Here is a 15,282-nt window from a genome sequence, read left to right on the forward strand (position 1 = left end):
TTTTAGGGTCGCAGCTTGTCGTTGGTTCAGATTATGTTCTCACGCTTAATTAACTGCATCACATTCTGGTTCGGCGGAGCTCAGAGGCTCACATTTTAACAGCTTGTTATTTGGTCTATTGTATTTACCTACCCGATCAAACTGAATTACAGGAGTTAACGCGTTGACTCTCCAGAGGTCACACTGCTCCAAACTCGACTGGTATGAAGCTGAGAGATAAGATGTTACCCTCATGATTGCACAAACACTCCCACAGACTTCCATGTGTTTCGTGGTAAATAATGTCACGTGAGAACTTAGAAGTGGAGTGTGTCTCTACAGATTTGAATGTAACACGGATACATGGTGACCTTTTAAAAAGACCTTGTCAGTGTTTGTTGTCCAGTGTGGTAAAACCTATCGCTGTGTGTGTGTCATTTCCTCACTTCTGGGCTTCTTCTGTGTCCTGCAGTAATAATGTCCTCTCGTCCCTTCTCCTGCAGGCCATCGCCTCATTTTGTGTCATACAATATCTTCCTCTCTGCTTGTGTGCGTGCCTGTGTAACATCTTACCTTTCACTGTACTCTTAAGTATGTGTGTGTGTAGACTGTATAGAATAAGTGGACGTAGTCACCGTGACGTCACCCATTAGTTTGTGGACTGCCGTTGTGAAGCCTCGAGTTCAGCATTTTGCCCGTCGCCATCTTGGCTTGTTGCAACCAGAAGTGACACAAGTGATACGTTGTTACTGTGGCTTAATGAGTTTCTGAACGTGTCCATATAATGTTTTCTAACCTAGATTGTTTGTTCTGTCTAATTACAATGTAATCAAACAGCACATGCTAGTGCAATGTGTAAAGTGGGTTTACATGTCTTCCTTCCAGTGTGTGCGGAGGCGTTCAACCCAGACGAGGACGATGAAGACTCGGAGCCCAGGATTGTTCACCCAAAAACAGATGAGCAGCGCCTCAGACTGCAGGAGTCCTGCCGAGACATCCTACTCTTCAAAACACTAGATCAGGTAAAACTTACTTACACACGCAGGAAGAGACGTGTACACACACAAACACATTACTGGCTCACATCTTCAGTGACTCCTTGTGCCCTGTATGACAGCTTCTACATTCATTATGTTTCTCCACTCTTTCATTCTGGTTTTTCCATTTTAATTAGTCATTTGTATGTAGATCCACTTTATTAACCTTTTACTCAGTGCACAGAAATGGAAACACCCATACAATATAGTGCAATACAATGGAGTACAGTAACCCTGCAAGAGGGCTGAGTGATATCTATACCTGAAATCAATATCACGATTAATTGCCACATTTATCTCGGTAACAATTAATAAACGTATTAAAATGAATGCGCACGGGGTAAGCGCCTGTGGTTAAAGCCGCCCTCGTCAAGGGGATTAATAAGTTTAAACTCTGCCAATCCTGTTCCAGCTGCACATGAAGGCAAACACCCGCCTCCCTCCATGCAGCTCTCCGTTAGAGCTAGCAAGGAGCCCCACAAAGGGGCGCCGTTCATCTGCATGTGGAGCTTGCGCTGTGCTGGCGCATAGCCGGGCCAAAAACTGCCATGCCTCACCCTTGGTGAGGGAAAAGAGAGAAGATTTGGCAGCGAGCCAGTTAATAGCGAAGCAGTCCGTTTCCCTACTTTGTATTTGTGTAATAAATATGCAAATGTAAATTAGATGGTAATCTGCATGAGAAATAAAGAACAACAACAAAAATTTAGCTATAATAATCATCTGCTTATAGTGATCAGTTTGACCCTGACAGATGTGATCACCATAAGTGATTTCCCCTGAGTGTATTGGAGTTAGACTGGACATGCATAATTACTTCGCTTAAAACAGCCAGGTTTAACAATGTCGACCTGACTTATGAAACGAACCCATACATCCAGCTCTGACTGGTTGTGGTCTTATGCCTGTAGGGTTTTGTTGTTGCACTTTCAGGTAGATAATGGGGGAGGTTGCAACCAATTATGATGGAATGCACTTGTCGACGTGACCGAAATTAGGTTAGGAAATTAGAGTCATAATGTTGGTTTCGGTACCTTTTATGTTAATTAGCCACCCAGCCAGCCCTAACCTACGATATATACTACATGCTGTGAGGGTGCCTTTGTGGCAGTGGTTTAATGGACTACTAACAAAATATTAGAAACAACTTGAAGAATAAAGTAATAAACTACAACAGCCCCACAAATTAGAGCTGCAACAGCAAGGAACAATTCTCTGTTTCATAAAAGTAGTATTAATAGCAGTGGTGTTGCAATGGATTTGCAATGGATTTGCTCGCAAAGTACAGGGGTTTCCCTTCTGGTCACTCTGTGTATAACATCACGTTACTCTTTACTTCTTTACTTTACGAGGAACCACACTTAGGAGCATCTGTTCTTGGGGCAGGTCAGATGATAAATCTGTACAAAAACAATTTAGCAAAAGATATAAATACAGTTTATTACATGAACTACAGACAAAAGGAACAAAGAAGTACTTATTTACTTATACAACACCAACATATTTGCACATGTACATTATATAATGAATCAACACAGTTTCTACTCTGCCTGTCATATTTCCTGGAAACATAAAGTCATAGAAGCCCACGTTATGATGTTCTTATTATGTGCTTGATTTTTGTTGGCTGCTCATTTTAAACCCTCCTATATTTGGACATAAGTAGATTGTCTTGCCTGTTTTGCAAAAAGCAATTCCAAATATCATACGTCTGATTTATCCATGTTTTTTTTGGCTGAAATAAATATGATATTTTTTTTAAATCTGTTTCTGTTTCCATTGTGAACCATGTAGTACTTGGCATCTACCATGATAAATCTATGACATTATGTTGGACTCAAACCCCAGAGGCAATGGTGTGTCCCTGAAATTGCATATCCTGGTAAAACATGGGAGAAAGTGTCCCCTCTTCTTTCTCTTGTGTACTTTCTCACACAGTTTCCCCTACTGGGATAACTAACTCTCAGCTTGTTCAGGAGCACATGAGCTTGATGCCATTTTGAGCTGCTAGTTGAACTCCACATGCACATTTCCACTGTTTCTCCTTGTTTCTCCACGTCATCTGTGTATGACGCCCTTCCTCTCTACCCCCATCCAGGAGCAGTTCTCGGAGGTGCTGGACGCCATGTTTGAGTTACGGGTTCAGCCCAAGGAGCACGTCATTGACCAGGGAGACGATGGAGACAACTTCTACGTCATAGAGAGGTAGGAGGCAGACGCTCGTGTTTGGTCATCAAAGCTGGGTCACATTCAAATACTGCCAGTTTGTTTTTGCAAGCTTAGATGACAGAAAGGCTAAAAAAAAAAAAAAAAAAAGCGCAAAAAAGTGACGAAGGTGTTAACAATTAAAAAGTAAAAAAAAAGTCATTTTAATGTGTATTTGAATAAATGCAATAAATAATAGTGGATTAATGGTGTGGACCATTACAAATCTTAAAGATTTACAACAGTGCGCCCATTCTGCTGGTCTTTACACTTGTTTATGCTGCACTGTTTATGATTATGGTGGTGTGACTGTGCCCATGTACACAGTACCTATGAAGGCTGTGTGTAATTTCCCTGCCGTATTGCTAATGTAAACTGTTGCTGTGTACACAGACCTTTAAAGGACAGGTTTTGTTACCTGGGCTGGAATGCAATGTTAAGTGGCAGGAACATTGAAATGGGTCTCCCTGTCATACTTAAAGTGATAAATAACACTATCCAACTGTCCTTGTTGTGTAAAAAGAAATCAAAACATTTAGGTAGGTTTCAATGTTTAATTTATTTTATTCAAAGCCCCCCCTCCAGCCAGTGTTACTTCCTGTTTTTCAGTTCACATTCTTTCTCAAACAGAGAATGGGGGTGTGGTTAATAGTCAGACGTAATTCGTTACCGTGGCAACCAGATTGTATCGTTTTTTTAACCCAGTTTAGATGAAACCAGCTGCAGTAGCTTGGAAAACAGCTATATGGCACTGAATTTGATGAATTTACTGTTTATCAGACCACAAATGAGACAAGAATTAGCACAACACACCGACTCTCTGTCACCCGCTCTCTTCTTTACCGCCTCCTCCTGGCGAGGCGGCTGTCTGGCTGCATCGAGGAGCCGCACTGCCGCTCGCCTCAGCTCCCAGCACTGCACCGGGCTGCACTGTGATTTGTTTATTTCTCTAACGGGAATTTTGTCTCGTTTTCTCTTGTACTGAAAGTTATGCAATCCCTGGCGTCCAGACCTGTTAGAGGCCAGTGCTGGTGGACAAGGCAAACCTCCAAAATGTTCTGAAACTGCATGTCAAATGGCAGGAAACATGTCTATGATCCATCCTGAGGTGCGTTGTGGCTGGACACAACACCGGCATTGGCTGCTTTACGTTAATTTTTTAGTGCACCTGCGCAAGCTTGGAGGATGACCTGTTGCTTCTACTGTAGTCATATGTCATCTTCCCGTTTTAGCAACAATCTTCTTTTTTTAACTTTGAGCACAAAATTAAGTCAATTAAATAATGGAGGCAACGTTGATAAGCTGAATTGCTCCAGATGCACTGAGAGGAATTAACATTTCTTTGTCCACCAGCTACCGTCATTTACATTACTTTATTAGCCCAAATAGCTATTTTTCTAATAGAAAAAGACCTCAAGATGGCGGTTTCTAACTTCTGCCACCGAAGAGAGAACAGACCAGTGTTTGGCTGGTGGCTGGTCAGTGTTTATCCCACCCCTACCTCTATTCATTCTTGGCATGGCACATATCAGTTCAGCACAGTGTGGTTTAGTTCCACTTGTTGTGTGCTATCGTTCAATCTGCATGCATGCTTTCCAACAGCGTGCTGCCTGTACAAGAGATGTGCGATGACCTTTAAGAGCAGCGCGCCTGCCTGGTCATATACTATCCCGGGATTTTCCCTGGCCTGTAAAAAGCGTAGGTGGCAGCTAATGTCACCAGCAGGGTGGGGTGTGTGAGCATGGACACACGCAGAGATGGAGGGATAAACAGGAACGAAAAAGAAAAGCAGGAAAGAAAACAGGACGGAGTAACACATTGTTTAAATGTTTCCCATACATCTCCTCAGCATTTTAAACAGACTTGGTTGTCTGCTGTCAGCTGACTCAAAAGTGGTACCTCTTGATGATTTTATGAGGCATAAAGGGAGACTGAAAGTACAACTTTACCCTCTGAGCATCTAGCTGGTCTGTGCGCTGCTATATGGTGAGGAACACCGTACACAAACCGACCTAAACAGTCCTGTTCTGAAGCATTTAAGACAGGAAGTAACTGGAAATCACCCTGAAGCCCTAAGGGACTGGGAATGACTATATAATGCGAGGGGTGACGTATACGACATGAGAAGGATCATTGTGGTACTCGGATCTGATTGGCAGAATTATGTTTGTATCGGCTATAACTTTAACCACACAAGTTAAATGGTACATATGTTAATATTCCATCAGAGAGTCCTCACTGTTGCATCTTCTATTTCAATCTATTTTCCTTGAAGACCCTCTACTTGTATCTACGAAAAGCCACATATTTCCATACCATCACCCTAAAAAAAACATTACAAATGTATGTGTACTAATTACTAAATGAGTTAGTCTAACGTATTGTGTATGGTGTTGTTAGATTGCTGCTAGACTGCCCCGTTAATACAAGTGCGAGCCTCCCTTTATGTGCAGCAAGCAGGAGAGCAAATAGGTTTATGACTGTAGGGAAATTGTTGAGTTTTAAAGGCTAAACAGCAACAAATTTGGATTGAAGCAGAATATTCCGTTAGATAAAAACCTGTTGTGAATTTTTGAAATGATCACATCTATCTTTTTTCAATAAATGTTGACTTTTGGACTTTACAACACTCAGGAGTTATTGGAAATGTTTAGATCACACGAGTGGGAAACAATCCAATGCAGCTACCACTGGAATCTAATAGTATAATACTAATACTATTAGTGTAGCTTAATCTTTATCATCAAATACAGAACGTAAAAAGAATGTGGCCTACTAAGAAGCAAATAAAAAAAACACATTTTTAAATATTTTTATATACAGACTTTTGTATGAATTATCCAGGAAGTGTGTTATTATGATTTTAGTTATAAATACGAGAATCTAATTTTGACAACCTCCTGGCGCATCCCCAGTGATCTTTGGCGCCCCCCTAAGGGGGGCCTGGACCCCAGGTTGGGACCCACCACTCTATCTTAAGAGGTTAAAAGTTACTAAAGGCCCAGCCCACGGGTTGACTAGGCAGAGAAAATTGTTATTATGCACACGCCCTCTCAGTGCAGGAAGGAACATCCATGTGTCCTCTGGCTACAGCGATACACAGAGTTGTCTGTTATACCAAGAAGTAAAAATGGTTATTAAAAGAATCTTCTGTCCTTCTCACGCACTTTTATTGTGTATAATGTATTAATGTCCACAACTTTCACACTTACTTAGTCTCTTTCATAAAGAGCTAGAAGCACAGTATTTTAAACTGTGTCTAGATCGTCTCTGTGCTCGGGTAGGTTGATGACACAAATGATCATCGTCCGCATCGTCATGGTAATCCAGTCAAACTAAGTTAATACTAATACACCAGCAACAAGGGTTTTAGCCCCGCTACGCAGCCAATGGGAGGACAGGCTATCTTACAAAATGACTGGTTAATCCTGCCGAGCAACAACGCTGCAAATTACCTTCCCCAGGTTTAATCCTCATCCAGAGAGAGGGAGGACGGGGAGACATCGCTGCTCCGCTGGAGTATTACGGTCTATCAGAAACATAAACAACCATGACAAACCTTTTTGATGCTGTACATGCAGATATACAACAATGTTCACAGATAAGCTGAATTGATTTCACCTTTACATATTGTCACAGTTAAAGGAACTAGAGATCCAACAATTAATCATTTAGCTGTCAACTATTAAAATAATCGCCAGCTATTTTGATAATGGATTTATCGATTTGAGTAATTTTTTGAGAATAAAAGTCAAAATTCTCTGATTCCAGCTTCTTAAATGTGAATATTTTCTGTTGTTTTTTTTACTCCTCTTATGACACTAAACCGAATATCTTTGAATTGTGGACAAAACAAGACAAACAACTAATCGATTATTCGATGAAATAATCGACAGAATAGTCGACAATGGAAATAGTCGTTAGTTGCAGCCCTAAAATAACCATGACAAACACTTTTTGATGCAGATATACTTCAATGTTCACAGATACGTTGAACCTTTCCATATTGCCACAGTTAAGCACTTGCAAATGTCTGAAAAGCATCTACTTTAATAGAAATATGCACACAATTATACACTCTGGTGCACCCACACAAACACCGTCAATGATTTGCTCACCCAGTCTGCCAAAACTAACACAGGGTCCTGCCCCGAGGCTACAGATAAGCTGTAATTAGATGTCTATTTAAACCAGTCGGTAGGTCAATAAACAAAACACTGATCACCTCTCTACCTCCATTAAATAAATCAAAGTCGTTCTAATTTATTTGTTCTGTGTTCCCTTTTGGATTTATGTTTCTTTGTTCGTTCCCCGTTTGCTGTTTACTTTTTTTGTCTCTTTCCTTAACTCTCTCTCTCTTCTCTTCTCTCTCTCTCTCTCTCTTCAGGGGGGTGTTTGACATAATGGTACAGGGATCAACGGTGGGTCAGTATGACAATAAGGGCAGCTTCGGGGAGCTGGCACTCATGTACAACACACCACGCGCCGCCACCATCGTCGCCACCGAGGAGGGGTCGCTATGGGGACTGGTAAGAACGTACAAATAGATGAACACACACATGTATACAACATTTGTAGAGTTTGATGGGATGTGTGATCCTCTGACTGATGATGATAGTAAAATAATGTAAGATTGCCTCCATGGTAAAACACTTTTTGTCAAAGTAAACAATTGCCTTATCACCTGGAGGATTTTTTTAAGTCGTAAATAATCCAATTTGCTAACCAGATGTATTCAGTATTTCAATCAGTACCACATTTTTTAATGTTGCTCGGTCAATTTCCAACTGCAAGTGTCACCTTTTGAAGCTCATTTTTAAACTGTTTATCCCTCTAGTTGTCTCCTTAGGATTGCATTGTGTGCAGGTTAGGTACCAAACAGTGTACATTGAGCTGTGATGCTCAGACATGTTAAGAATGGAGTCCTGTTATCTATGAATGGAGCCGGGCTCTGCTCTGATGGTTCATGCTGCTGCAGCTCCTCCCTGTGGCCGAGCAGCAGCAGTCTGAGAGAATCTGCCTTTAAGGAGGTTGTTTGTTTACTCGTGTTTGTTTTTTCCTCAGGACCGCGCCACATTTCGTAGACTCATTGTGAAGAACAATTACAAGAAGAGGAGGATGTACGAGACTTTCATTGAGTCCGTGCCCTTACTGAAATCACTGGAGGTGAGTTTAGTGGTTGCAGGCTAGTTAGAAAATCCTCTCACTGGCTCCAGCAGTTTTTGGCTCTCTCTCTCCCTCCCCCTCTCCTGCACAGTCCCACTACACAGTGGATGCAACAACATCACTTGTGCACTTGGCTATCCAGCTAACAGCAAAACACCAGTCGGTTTATGATGAAAAATGTTCTGTTCTACATAAACTGTATATCTAGCTCAGACGATAGCTAAATATTTACTTTTCTAGGGCGCTTTCACAAGCCATAGTCTTTTTGTCTAGTCTGAATCAGAGTGTAATTAATACTTTTGGTTTCTTTTCTATTTAGTCTGGTTCGGTTTCAGAGTGCACAAATTAAAGCGGACAAAATATAATTTGCTGAGGGGTGCGTACAAAGGAGCGAATGGATCTCGAGAGCTGCCACTTCTATGCCGAGAATCGCAGTCTTTGAAATGTTGCTGTCAAAGTGTTTTCACTTCGACTCAGCACTGATCTACTGTGCACATGAAACCCTTCTCTCCCAGTTTATCTTGAATGACTTTATAGACGTCACTATGTTTGTGGACTTTATTTAGCATATTCTGTATGTTCTCTTCGGCCCAAATGTCAAGTAAACATCAGACTTCTGCAGAAGTCCAGGTCAGTCCTCTCCCAAAATCCAGCACAGGAAGCCTGCGTTTTGGTTTGCTTGGAAACGGTCCGAGACCAACTCTCGCAAGCAGTCTCGGACCGTTTGTTTTGGTCCGCACTAGAGTACTATTACTGCGTTCACAACTGCCCAAACGAACCGTACCAGAGTTTGATTAAAGCTGACTAAATGTTGGCCTGTGAAAGCACCCTTAGGCATACATGCCACTTCTACAACACTTCCCCACACAACACAGTTTTGATGAACAGTCCCCTACCCTTTTTTTACACCATCAAGCTTAAAATGTACATAACCCAGAAGTGGGGTGAATGGTTTAAAGCAAGAGCACAGTAGGATATGATTAAGGGATTGAGGGAGGGAAGTCTGAATCTGCCTGCATAGTCAATGAAACAATTCTCTCTGCTCCCAACGTTTCTCTTATTATTTCTCTTCTCTCGACCTCCCTCTTTTTCTGCGCAGGCAAATGAGAGGATGAAGATAGTGGATGTATTAGGATCAAAGCAGTTCCCAGAGGGTGAGCGCATCATCACACAGGTAAGTCCATGATGTGGTTTCATACAGCGATGAAATGTTAAGGATTTCAACATACAAAATACAGTACATAATTTACTTTTAAATGTATCCATAAGTTGTCTGTTTTCTTTCTCCTCAGGGAGACAAGGCTGACTGCTTCTATATAGTAGAATCTGGGGAGGTCAAGATCATGATGAAGAGTAAAGTAAGTATTCTCCTCTTGACCTTCTTCATTTCTCTATTTCACCACTCTGCATTTTAATTTAAAGGGACAGTGTGTAGGATTTGGCGGCATCCGCTCATTCCTCCCTTTCCAAGACTGCGGTAACGTGAGCCCGTGAGTGCAAAACCGTGGTAACGCCGTTCACCTTGCTCAGAGGCCATCCTTACAATAATACCACTTCTTAAGCAGCAACGGAAGTCAGACGGTGTGCGGGAGTACCACGGTTTTGCACTCTGTAGCTCACGTTACTGCAGTTTCACAAGCGTGTCGTAGAACTACGGTGGCCTTCAGGTAACGTAAAAATGCGAAAGGCTCTCTCTAGAGCCAGTGTTAGGTTTGTCCGTTCTGGGCTACTGTAGAAAAATGGCGGAGCAACATGGCAGACTCCGTGAAGAGGACCTGCTCCCTATGTAGATATGAAGGGCTCAGTCTAAGCTAACGAAAACACAACGATTCTTAGTTTCAGGTGATTATAAACTAATGAAAACATAGTTATGAATGTTATATTCCATTTCTGCAAATGTTACGCACTGTTCCTTTAAGGATTTTATCGTGTGGGTGATTATTTCACAGTGAATCCCTCAGAGACCACGTAGGTGAATACATTTCCCCTCCAGTTCTACTCTACATATTTACGGCAGCTCTAATTAGTTGGTTGAAAAAAAGGCCATATCGCATAAGTGAAAGGAAGGAAAGATTGAGCCACTTTCAGAGGCTGATAAATATGGTAAAAATCTTCTTATTGGTACAGGAATATGCACCGATATGAAGCTGATTATATTCCTCCTACCAGGTAGTTTCCATGCAGAACATTCTGACAACGACAACCCACACTCCCCAGTAAAGACCACCGGAGTACCAAAGTGTTTCCTGGTTTTGCCTAGCAACAGCGGGAATCACAATTGTCTGCTCAGCCGCTGAGTGCTTCTCGCTGGGGGGAGAAAAAAAAAAAAAGAGGTACTCAGTGGTTCCTAACCTTTAATCCTCTCCTCTCTTCCCTGCAGACGAAGGCAGACCACGCAGACAATGCGGAGGTGGAGTTAACGCGCTGTAGCAGGGGTCACTACTTTGGGGAGCTGGCCTTGGTCACTAACAAGCCCCGGGCCGCCTCAGCCTACGCAGTGGGCAATGTCAAGTGTGTGGGTAAGAAGAAATACACTCCGACACACTCGTTTAACACATTTGTCAGCATCAATGCTGCTCACAAGGAAAATGATAATGAAGTCCGATGTGTGTATAAAGTAGCTCTGTTTCCACCAATATCTGGGAATGTGATACCTGCATCTAAAGCACTCATGTGAACATTTTAAGTGATTACAATCGAATTGTTCTATGACTTAAGTTTTGGTTGCTTTCAGCCTTTTCATTCTCAAGGAGTTTGCACACCATGTTCTTTATGATGCTACAATTTAAAAGGTTCAATAAATCCCTGGGATATAGTTAAAACTTTAAGTGAAATTAAAAGCCGCTAATAAGCATTATTCAAACCACTCAACCTTACAAAAACGTCTGTGCTATTAATTTCCCACTAATTGCTCTGTTACAAGCAGTTTGTCATGAGATATCAAGTGGCATTTGATTAATTCACGATTGGTGTTCGGCTCTTCATCTCGTCCGTCATCACCTTGTATTTTTTTGTTGATTAAAGGCCGCTCGGTAATTATCTCGCTCTGAAAGTGGGCGCACTACTTCAGGCTCTACAGTGGATGAGCAGCTCTTCAAAAATGAACAGGGGATTTTTAAAAAGCTGGTTGTGTTTCTCCGTCACCTCTTTAGCCTCTGTTGTGAAATCTGCTTAATGCTAATTGCACCTCTTTTGTTAGTTTATTCACACAGGTTTCATATCAGATGTAGTGTCAGTCACCTCTTATTGCGCTCACCTGTTTTCTCCCCATATACACACTGTCAGTACACTCACATACCTGTCGTACTTTCTGTTTACTGTACTAACAGTACAACACGTCTAGAACAGCTGCTTGACTTTGAAGCAGAGAAAAAATGTCACTCAGCCGTACTGCAGCAACACACCGTCTGTCGTACTCATCATTCTCCCTGTTTGGTTGTGGCTGTAAAAGATGAGTAGGACTTCAAGGGTCCTCTGGGGGACTGTAAGGACATTTAAAGGGTACTTTTTGGTATTTTTCAACCTGGAAAAATGGAGGGAGAACGCTGTAACCTCATTCACATTATGGAAATCTTCTAAATATTCAGCCGTGACATTGAAAATCTTTTAAATAACACTAAGCTACGCTTTCTGTACTCCAGCACAACAAACTCTGCCCTTTTCCACCACGGATGTATTCCACTATTCCACCGTTGTCTTCCGGTAACACGTCACCTTGCCAGATTTCAGAACGAGCCTTCTCCTTGAGCGACACTCTTTCCATAATGTAGTCAGACACTTAAAATAACAATCAGAGCCTGTCATGGCAAAAACAAGCAATTTTAGTGGACGTAAATGGCGGTGCCAGCTTGCCCCTATAGCACCATATTGCAGCTTGTGAGCAGCTGCCGTCTACAGCGTACTCCCTCAATACTGGAGAAATTTCAGAAATTGTTGTCACTATTAGTCCGTTAGACACACAAACATGGGAAAATAGGTTCCAGGTTGAATAATACCAAAGTTACCCTTTAAATGTCCTTACAGTCCCCCAGAGGACCCTTTAAGATGGGACCAGGAATATCTTTCTACCTGTATCTGACAAATGTCAAAGCACAAGCCAAATCTCCTGAGACATTTCTTCAGTGTCCTGCCTCTCATTTGCACCTGGGTCAAAAACGTATAACTAATGAATGCTCACTTTGACCTATAAATGATGTTGATGGGCTAATTTAGACTTAATAGGCTGTGTTACCTTCATTATAAGGCTCAAATATGTTTTGCAGCTCCAGACAATTATTTTTTTTTTGGCCAAAAATCGCTCTTTTGATAGTAAAGTTTGCTGACCTCTTACATCTCCCTCCTACTCTCCCTCACTCTCTCTTTCCCTCCCTCCCTCTCTCTCTCTCTCTCTCTCTCTCTCTTTCTGTCTCTCTGTGCAGTAATAGACATTCAGGCCTTTGAGCGCCTCCTGGGTTCCTGTAAGGAGATCATGAAGAGGAACATCGCCCACTATGAGGAACAGCTGGTGGCCTTGTTCGGCTCCAGCATGGACCTGAGAGACTGAGCCTCCCACACCACCCTCCGTGCCTTCTACTACTATTACTACACACACACACAAACACATACACACACATACACATACAGACATATGTCCTCTCTCACATCATGCAGTGGCTACACAGACGCATAATAAGCTTTACACAGAAGAGCGTACAAACACATGAGGATTTGTACTTGGCTCAACTGCAAGTACATGTAGGAAAACACCCTCACACACACATGTACATGTACATTGACACCTATGTAGACACTGAGAGACACCTCACTTTAGTCTGCTCATCTCCGTGCACATACCAGTTCAACACACTTCTTGATAAGCTCACACACACACACACAGAGCAAGCTAAAGGCCACACACCTCGTTGCTTGAGCCAGCTTCAACCTCTCAGTATGAATGTCTCTGCTGCATTGGCCTTAATACAGGTAACGCAGTGTAAGGACATAAAACACACATGTACACACTCCATACACATTTAAAAACACATCACCATGCTTCATATGTGCAGGCATTGCATTCACATGAGCACTTAAACGACTCAAAAGTTGTTCCAACAAGCCTCAGCAAAGGACACATCAACATCCAAACACACACACTCAGACACACACACAGGGGTACAGATACGTATACTCAAAAACACATAGGCAACCACACTTGCAAAAACGGACACATTGTGGTAAAATGGAGAAGAAAAACTTTTAAAATCTCTGAAAAAGGAAAATTAATCAAAATGCAAAAAAAAAAGACAGAGAGAGAGAAAAGTTTAAAGAAGACAGAAGATAAGTTTTAGAAACGTTTTATGAAGATTAAAAAAAACAGAAGCTTTGATAAAATATTATTTAAATAAAAAAAAAGTGTTTCCTCTTTGGGAGGCCGGGGTGCAGAACTTTGTGAACGCACTCCATTTCTTCCTCTACTGTTGTTGATTGAGTTGAGTTAGTGCTGGTGATTATTGCAGTACCACAGAAGAAGCAGTGAAAACAATAAAAACCCTACGTTTTCTGGGCCATTGTTATTCTCATCTTTGACGCCACAGTTCATTGTATTGAATTAATTATTAATGTATTGTTATTATATATTCATTTATTATTTTTTGTTTTACTTTGACCAATTCTGATAAAATTCACCATCCATCTCTGACAAAATGTAAAAAAACAGAAAAAAAAATCTAATAAAAAACATTAGTGCTTATTTCTCCTTGATTATCCTTGAATGAGTTGTCCTGGATAAAAATACTGAAAAAATAAAGCAAACATTTTGTTAAAAAAATCGTGCCTCTTTGTTCAATTTCTACTGCTAACAACTTCACAATGTGGTAGCTGTTATTTTGATAATTCAGCCATGTACTTTACACTCATATGCAAGGGATGGACAAAATAACAAACATATTACTTTGCAATACAATGACTGATCATTTAAATGCAACAGTTTGTGGTGCCATAAAGCAAAATATCCTGTAAAGTGTGTTTCAGACTGTTGGTGGGGGTCTACTTAAGACAATTGCACTGCTTTGTTTGTGCATGTCCTCCTACTTTTTCAGACTTTCTAAAGGCCACTTAGACAAGATTGTGCATTTTTTGCAAATACCAGACAGACCAGCAGTTGTTGCCGATGTTTGTTCCAGAGACCCGGCTGAAAACTAGAGGAGATAGAGCGTTTGCATTTAGGGGCCCGAGGCTCTGGAACAATCAGGTCAGCTGAGTCAGTAAACTCCTTTCAATCCCCTCTTAAAACATACTTTTATCAGGGAGCCTTTCCTGATTTTAATTGTTTTAATTTCCTTGAACTGTCTTTTATTTCTTTTAAATAATGTTTTATTTATTACATGTCTGTTTTTTTTTTATCTTTCTCTGCATTGTAACGTGTGTTTTGAAAAGCGCTCTATAAATAAAGAATATTATTATTGTTATAAATGCAGCTACACAGGTGAGTACACAGTATATAACCTTTATTTAACTAGGAAATTACATTGAGATTAAAACCTCTTTTACAAGTGATACCTAGTCAAATAGCAGCATCCAACAAATAAAGACAACATTCAATCACGACAGCACAAAATACATAACATCATTAAACAGTGCATTAACAATGCAGCATGTTGGTCATGTGTTTGCTATTTCTAAAGTCACATTCACATTCAGTTCATTTCAGCTTTAGCATAAGTCTGATAATTATATTTTTGGGGAAATGCATAATACTTAACCTCAATGCAATATATCACATTTACAGCAGGACTGATGTAATTTATTCTACAGTACCAGTAACAGGTTGGTAGCCTTGTCTTGTGTAATAACACTCCCATGCGCAGGGTGGGAGACATGAACGCTTTTTAGACCAGTGAGACGATCAGCAGCTACATTT

General features: G+C 41.1%; 1 protein-coding gene across 4 annotated transcripts in view; it reads left to right on the forward strand.

Moving 5' to 3' along the window:
- prkar2aa (protein kinase, cAMP-dependent, regulatory, type II, alpha A) overlaps positions 1 to 14,190 on the forward strand; it is a 53,296-nt gene extending 39,106 nt beyond the window's left edge. For all 4 annotated transcript variants that reach the window (XM_037772335.1, XM_037772336.1, XM_037772334.1 and 1 more), the window contains 8 exons: positions 865 to 1,001; positions 3,112 to 3,218; positions 7,606 to 7,747; positions 8,283 to 8,384; positions 9,484 to 9,558; positions 9,677 to 9,742; positions 10,765 to 10,903; positions 12,803 to 14,190. In XM_037772335.1, coding sequence (XP_037628263.1) covers positions 865 to 1,001; positions 3,112 to 3,218; positions 7,606 to 7,747; positions 8,283 to 8,384; positions 9,484 to 9,558; positions 9,677 to 9,742; positions 10,765 to 10,903; positions 12,803 to 12,927 — 893 coding nt within the window. In that variant the 3' untranslated portion in view covers positions 12,928 to 14,190. The remainder of the gene's footprint in view (positions 1 to 864; positions 1,002 to 3,111; positions 3,219 to 7,605; positions 7,748 to 8,282; positions 8,385 to 9,483; positions 9,559 to 9,676; positions 9,743 to 10,764; positions 10,904 to 12,802) is intronic.
- The last annotated feature ends 1,092 nt before the right edge of the window (positions 14,191 to 15,282 follow it).

Source organism: Sebastes umbrosus, chromosome 6, assembly GCF_015220745.1.
Source record: "Sebastes umbrosus isolate fSebUmb1 chromosome 6, fSebUmb1.pri, whole genome shotgun sequence".
NCBI classification, from domain to species: domain Eukaryota; kingdom Metazoa; phylum Chordata; class Actinopteri; order Perciformes; family Sebastidae; genus Sebastes; species Sebastes umbrosus.